This window comes from Phalaenopsis equestris, unplaced genomic scaffold, assembly GCF_001263595.1.
Source record: "Phalaenopsis equestris unplaced genomic scaffold, ASM126359v1 Scaffold000885, whole genome shotgun sequence".
In the NCBI taxonomy this organism is placed as follows: Eukaryota; Viridiplantae; Streptophyta; class Magnoliopsida; order Asparagales; family Orchidaceae; genus Phalaenopsis; species Phalaenopsis equestris.
The window spans coordinates 278,735-286,323 of NW_018165325.1; the positions used below are offsets into that span (position 1 = coordinate 278,735).

Here is a 7,589-nt window from a genome sequence, read left to right on the forward strand (position 1 = left end):
TTTTGCTCAAACAAATTTGACATAATATCAATTTTATCATGAGCAATATAAGTGAACAGAAATATAAGGGTAAACTAAGTAGAGTTTGAACAAACATGAGGCTTATATCCCCACCTACCTAAAAAAAGAATATTATTTAAAAAACTTCTCTAAGATCATCATCATATTATTGAAACAACATCAACACAGTGCCCAGGAGGCACTCCACCTGGCAACGGCAACCTAGTGCCAGAGTAGGCGCCTGACCAAAAGTTCCCAAACGAAAACGCATTGCCAATAGGGGCACTCAGGCACCCAGAAGACTCATTTATAGCATTCCAGAATAGGGTGCATGGAAACTTGGCTCCCGGGGATAGCGCCTAAGTGCCTGTAACCAATTTTTGCAATTCAAGAGCTTAAGTTTCATTTTTCTTTGTTGCAGGAGGTGCATGCGAATTGTGCAAAGCAGTTCTGCGAGTTGGTGTTGGATTTCTGTGAGTTCTTTGTGTGAAAGAGAAATGACACAAGTATTAGTGAGTTCTAAGAGAGTAGAGAGACTTGAGTGTGATGCAATTTACATCTCTCACACCTAAATTATCATATTTAAACACATAACAGTAAAATCATTAATATCACAATTACCACTTTTTAGAGTGAATGTACCTTTTCATGCATAGGTTTAAAGCTCCAAAGTGCTATGCAAGTAAATATGAAAGTTAAGGTGTGGGATACGTACACACATAAGAATTGTGTGCCACGTCCTCAAATTTCCCTAAAAGTTTACGACTTTACCAAACAAAAAAAAAAAAAAGAAAAAAAAAAAAAAAAAAAAAAAAAAAAAAAAAAAAAAGAGGGAAAAGAAAGAAAAAAAGCCTGAAGAAAAGCTAGGAGCTATAGCCAACAAAAAAAGACATTTCAAATGCAATGATTACAGGGAATTAAAATAGACTTCCGACTTAAAACAAAAAAAAAAAAACATGCTAAAACTTTTAAAGGGTCATTCAACCATAAGAATTGATAAGCAAAAAAACACTTCAAAAAAGTTGAACTTATAAAATTTGCACATAGTTTCGAACAGGAGATATCATCAATCGGTTAAGTCTTAGAGTCATAATGACCAATCACTAAACTCCACAACGCAAGACAATATATGCAACTTTACAAGGTAGAAGCTTCGGTACGAATTCATTGTAAGAAGCATGACAAGTTTGGGGGGAAACTGATAAAAATATTTTCGCACTAAGTCAGAAAAATAAAATGTAATAAAAAAGGCAGATGTTGTTAAATTATGTAACTGGACAATGAGTTTACACTTGATGTCATTGTTCATGTACATGTATGTACTATTTACAGGTTCAGGTCATGGAAGCCAATATCTACATCATAAAATAGTGATGAATTCCTCGATAATGTGCTTGCTCATGGAGACTACTAACCCCCTGATATACAAAATAATCATGAATATTGCTTCTACTGTGAAATATATAATCTCAATCTGCTAGTTCCAGGAGTTAAAAGACAACGGATACGCCTGAATTAAATGTGAATGTCGTCCAGAGAAATTTCCTCAGCAGAGAGCAGCTTCACTTTCTGCAGTTATAGATCAATGAAGGTCAAACAGTTAGCCATATCATCCCTAATAAATTAAATTTCATCTTGTTAATTTAAATAGATAACTGGGAACAACAAGAAATATTTAAAGAAAAAATATATTGCACCTATCACTGATTAATGAAAAGAACTAATGACCAGAATGCTCACAGGTTGACAATTTATTTTGTTACCAACCCAAAAAGACAACTCAAACTCAAGTAAACCCATAGTAAAGTGATTATTCCAACAGACATACTAAATATTTAACCCAAATGCTACACAAACTGATCTCCACTAAGTGGGATAAAGGCTTGTTGTTGTTCTTGTTGTTGCTACATAAACTGATCCATTATGATCCCAACGAGTGAGACTTAAATGCAAAAAAAATTTAATATTTTATCTTGGCATTACAATTCTATTGCAAATAAGAACAGGGCATGCAAAAGACAAAGACAAGGCGCAATATATTGCATACATTTGACATAATAAAAGGTGTCGAGACAAATGAAATTTGACAAGGAGGACAAGAAGTTTTGCATTAACATAGATGCTCGTATGTAACTTAGAATGTCATAATTTTAAGAAAAAGAAGTTACCACTTCTCAAAAAACAAATTGTCTCATTCAAAGGTACCCTAAACTCACCGTAATAAACTGTGCAGGATCATCAAGACTAGTTGATCCGAGAATAATTTCCCTCTTCAGTTTTGAGGTGAGTTTATGAGCTACACGAAGCTGTTAAAAGCCATTTTAAGCAATGTGAATAAAAATAAATTTGTAGAACTGCTGAAGACCGCACATTGTAAATAATCACCTCAGAACGGGTGGCTCCGCCAATAATAAAAATAAAAATGCGTTGGCCCATCCTTTTAAAATCACTAGAGGCATGCTTAAGAACAGAATCGCTGCAAAAAATAAAGATTTATTGACTGAGAGAATGGCATGAAATATGGGATAAAGAAAGTACTACACAAAAAAAAAGCATGAGTATTTACATACATACCACATTATTCTTATGCATTTACATATCTAACAACTGAAATTTCATATTTACAAACCTAACACTCAAATCTTTAATCATACATAAAAAAGACCATTATTATTAACTTTTAAAAAGTGAAATACATCTTTTCATTCATAGGTTATGGCACCAAAGTGTTATAAATGTAAATATTAAATTTTAGGTGATAGGTATGTTAATAGATAGGAATTGTGTGATATGTGTGCAAATTTCCCAAAAAAGTAATCTGTTACAGAATTATATCTATGGAAGCAATTACCTGCAATATCCATCATCGGAACTACGAGGCCTAGCCCATGTGGCAGTACGCCTGGATCTCATAGAGTGAGCGAGGTGACTGTCATTTGCTCGAACTGATCTACCATTTGAGGTTCCATGGAATGAAGGGCTTGGATCATTCATACACTGATACTCATTCTTTGGTAGATCACCTTTGCTGAGCTTCTCTATGAGTTCCTATTGTAAAAATATATCAGGGAGCATGTTAGATAGCTATTGGCATTGAAGAGAATCAGCTGTCAAACTTGGTTGGCCATTTACATGATTGATCCACAAAACCTGATTTGCCTCTAATAGCTTCCATGTGAAAAGTAATTTTACAACTGCTAAACTAGTAACAAGGAATGTTAACTTGCTACTGACTAAAAAATCCCTCCTCAAATCTTTAAGGTTTTAAAATATCATCATTCCTGAATTAATTGAACTAAGTTGAGTAGAACAAACTTGAGATTATACATGTAGGTGAATGATTCATTAGCAAGTACACCGTTATTCTGCAAACCTTTGTAGATATCAATTGTATGCTCAATGTAAGATAAAGATTTTATCTTCATGTTTGGCATTAGTAATGAACATATATTAAAAATGAGCTTATTCTAAAACTTGGTTGGAGGTGAGATAGGTTCTATTGCCCTTCCTGCGTTCATTCCCCATTTTTTAACATTTTTAAGAATGTGGTTGCTCAACGACACGGGGCTGCTTCAGGAGACCGGCTAAACCGGCCTATCTGGGACCAGTCCAGCTCTTTTTCCCCCATATTCTTTCTTTCCTAATCCCACTAATCTCCTATTATAACTCATTGCCTATTTCTATTTCTTGCCTTCCCAACTTTTTTCTTATTTTACAAGCATTGTCTATTTATAATTATTCACCTTTTATTTCTTTCTTATTTTACAACATTGCCTAATATAAGTTATAATCCCTATTATATATATATGAGGGTGTTTGGCTTAGGGAATTCAGTTTTTGGTGATTATTCTGTGTTCAGATTCCTATGTGGAGTGTTTCCCCAGTTCTAGGGCTGTATTCGAGAAGGTGATGGTGCTCTAGTTGTATCTTACTCCGAGGTGGTGTTGTATCTTCTTCTCTTTTCTTGTCCAGCCTCCCTCCACCCTCATTCTCACCCGCCAAACTCCCAACATTGCCCAACCGTCTCTGCCGCCACCCATAAACCATCTCAGCCTGCTGTCTAACCATTTCCGGTGATGTCCCACCATTTCCGCGGATGTCTGGTCATCCTTGATTGCTGTCGAGCCTGCCTGCGAGCCAGCTTGCTGCCCCTTCTTCCCACGTGCTGTCCACCCTTCCCACCTGCTATCCCGCCTCCCCAAGCCTACTATCCAACCCCAGGACCTGTCCTCCAGCCTGCCTACCACTCCAGTAGGCCGCCAACTTGCTGCGGTCCAGCAGGAACCCCTTTTCCGCCGCTGTCCTGCGTGTTCACCACCTTCTAGCACCAGTCCCGGCTCGTCCCAGCCACCAGCCAGTCCTACAGCAGTTTCCTTTCTACCCTTCGGATCCACTGCCCTCCTCTAGAGGGGGGCTGTTCATGTCTTTTAAGTTGTTGTCCCATCTCTTATTTTGTAGTCGTCATCGTTGCTTACTGATTGCTGGTTCTTTTGTTGTTTCTGTCGAAGAGTCGTCTTGTTCTTTCTTTAAAGTTCAACAATAATATTTGTCGTTTGATTGTGATTTGGGTTAACTCCGATATCACAACCCTTTGTTGCTATTATTTAATATTGTATGCAACATATTTAAGCATACCATATTTAAAAAAAAATAGATGATTTACATAGATAACACTCAATTCCTATGTATTTACATATCTAACACCTATACTTCAGTTTTAACATACATACCATCTTACATGAAAAAGTGCATTTCACTTTTTAGAAGTTAAAATAATGGTATTTTTTTATGACATGAAAGATTTGGGTGGCATAAAATTAATAAGCAGAGCTTAGGTGTTAGATATGTAAATACATAGGAAATTTGGTGGGTATGGATGTAACTGCCCCTAAAACAAAAAGTGCAGAACCGTAAGACTTCCAAAATCATGCCCCGCATCTAAGGCATATTTGAATTTTCATGCTAACTGTAAGGCATGAATGCAAACTACAGAAAAAGAAATCTGTGAGGATAACGGCACTTCATACCAAAATAATTGGGTAAAATCTTGATAGTTGCCATGTTTCTTCTACATCACTCCGGTTTTTCCTGGTTGCATGTTTTCTCTATTAATCAACAACATGAAAATAAGGATATCAATAACCAAAGATAGAATAAAAAAAATGCATAACTGGTCCCAAAAGTAATTCAAACCTAGGCTGCTCACCTTATGAACATCAAATTTGAGTGAGAAGCCACCGGATGTTTTTTTGCTCTCCGGTAATGTCAAGCAACTCATATTATGCACGGCATTCATATCATCAGCAGATAGCTTCGCCAGCTGAAATATCAAAAAAAAAAATCGGTGGGTATGGCAAGTCCAATTGAAATTCTTCAGTGGACCAGCTAGTAAGTATATATGCCAGCAACAGAGCAAAGAGGTTTATTTATTTATTTTTTTGGATTTACAAATCTTGTTTTTCAGAAAGGACCTTTAAAAATGAGGTGTCATGCCCTCCTAGCATGCACCAGGAACGGAGAAAAACTGGTCAAACACTCCTTTGAGCAATAAAGTGGATAACAATTGCAGAACACGAGATCTAGAAAAAATTGTTTAAGATGCATCAAATGTCGCCTAGGTGAAAAAGAAATGCCATTTCTATATTTAAAATGAAAATTTGAAGTTTAAAATACAAACTTAGGTTTAAATGTCTGTTCAAAACCATAGGCCAAAAAGAAAATTGAGTGGTTGATTAGTATGGCAATTCACACCTATAAATACCAAGGATTATGGCATCAAAATGTAAGTTTCTACAATATAAATAATAAATTATAAAAAATGAATTGTAGATTAGTATTGTAATTCTACAATCATATTACAGCAGTCAACGTAAAAGCCAATTTTGCAGTTAATACATATCAATCATTTATTATTTACCAAATCAATCTTGATCATAAGGTTTATCACTGCAGACTTAAATCAATCTCAGAGATCGTAAGGTTTATCACTGCAGATTTACTTAATGTTCATAAAAAGATTCCATCCACCAAATTTTTTTGACATATCCTGGAAAAATAATTTCCAAAACTTTTGCTGGATTTAGAAAATAGTCTGCTCAAATAAATAAACCAGTCTGTGAAATAGAATAAACATGATAAATTAAACAAGAAACCACAAACTTCTCCAGAACAATACATCATAATTGTAACTTAAATAAAATCATTTATCAATTATTAGAGAGCACAAGCACTGAGATATGAATTCCATGGCATTTTTAAATCTCAAAAGGATCTGCTTACAAAGGTTCAGGCAAAAATTATAAATTCTGCCTGCATTAATAGGAAAACCAAATAAAATGTTGTACTTTAACAAGAAGTGATGGTTGATACCAACATAAGGACGATTGCAAAAAAGTAACATTTAAAATGTTGGACATTAACAGAAAATGACAGACTTGTATGAAAAATCTTCCTTATAAATGTTTCAGGAATAATTGAAAAGTACAGAAACATCAAATCAGTTAACAAAACCAGATAAACCTCAACAATAGTGTTATGCCAACTAATTGAATTTGGTTTAATTAGAAGCACATTGACTGAACATCACAAAAAAGACCAAAAAGAAGATGTTTTGTATTATGACTGAAACAAACTGAACTACCGATATATCCAAGCTTGATGAGCACATCATTGTAAACCACCTCACCTGCATCAACTTTTCTCTATTATCACCATCAAACTTTTCTGGGTAGATAGCCGCATAAATCATCAATAAACGGATCTTATTCTCGTTAGTGACATCCTGTACAATAAGTTCATTTTCATATAAATATAGCATGGAGGTGATGCATGGCTAAATACTACAATAGATGACAGTGATTACCTGCTTTGTCCTAAAAAAATTGATCAAGTCTTTCGTCCCTGCATCTCCAAAAACGAGGTCTTGTTCCAGTTTCCCAATTTCTCTAAGTCCCAATTCTCTAATTAATTGGTTAATCTTCCCTGCTATCTGCATGAAATTATATAGCAAGATGGAGATGAAATTAAATGTACTGATTCGTTGCTGCATATAAGACCATGAAACTGCTTAATATATTGGAATTAGACGTTAAAAAATTCCAGGCAAACATTATCAGTATCAGAACTAGAAATTGCTATATCCTTTTTAGAAATTTATAAAACATGCTACAGAATGGGAATTTGCATAAAATTCTTTTACCACAAGAACAATCACGACGGCGGTAGTGTAGCACAGCACTTCCCATCTTCGCCGCACTATCGTCTCTTCAATTGCCGTCGAGGGATTATTCAATCCGCGATTTACAAATCCTCGTTCCTTGAGCAATCTTTTCTTCGTCAGTAACTTGTTGAAGATTCGCTGCGCTTCCGCACTAATAAATTTTTGCCGATTGAAAACTCGCATTCTGGGATTATCAGGGGAATTGAACGCCATAGGAATGAAATTGGTAGAGTTTCACTTCGTTTTTGGGGGAAAATATGAACTAGGAATCGAATTTCGGAGTTTAAAAGGGTAACTCCCGCCCAAAAAATTGCCATCTCGACGGTCTCGCCGTCGGCGGGGTCGTGGGCGCCGTCGGTGGGGCCCTGGC

The 7,589-nt window shown here is 35.7% G+C and overlaps 1 protein-coding gene across 2 annotated transcripts in view; it reads right to left on the reverse strand.

The window, feature by feature from the left end:
• Nucleotides 1–1,239: 1,239 nt before the first annotated feature.
• The window catches only part of LOC110032199 (SNARE-interacting protein KEULE-like), a 93,958-nt gene continuing 87,608 nt past the window's right edge, over nucleotides 1,240–7,589 (reverse strand). Inside the window, exons 14-21 of one of the 2 annotated variants that reach the window (XM_020735749.1) lie at nucleotides 6,863–6,988; nucleotides 6,686–6,781; nucleotides 5,207–5,320; nucleotides 5,028–5,105; nucleotides 2,852–3,048; nucleotides 2,386–2,476; nucleotides 2,217–2,306; nucleotides 1,240–1,569 (exon numbers count right to left, since the gene is read on the reverse strand). In XM_020735749.1, coding sequence (XP_020591408.1) covers nucleotides 1,516–1,569; nucleotides 2,217–2,306; nucleotides 2,386–2,476; nucleotides 2,852–3,048; nucleotides 5,028–5,105; nucleotides 5,207–5,320; nucleotides 6,686–6,781; nucleotides 6,863–6,988 — 846 coding nt within the window. In that variant the 3' untranslated portion in view covers nucleotides 1,240–1,515. Of the gene's footprint in view, nucleotides 1,570–2,216; nucleotides 2,307–2,385; nucleotides 2,477–2,851; nucleotides 3,049–5,027; nucleotides 5,106–5,206; nucleotides 5,321–6,685; nucleotides 6,782–6,862; nucleotides 6,989–7,589 lie in introns of those variants that run through there. The other variant, XR_002294828.1, reaches the window with a different exon arrangement.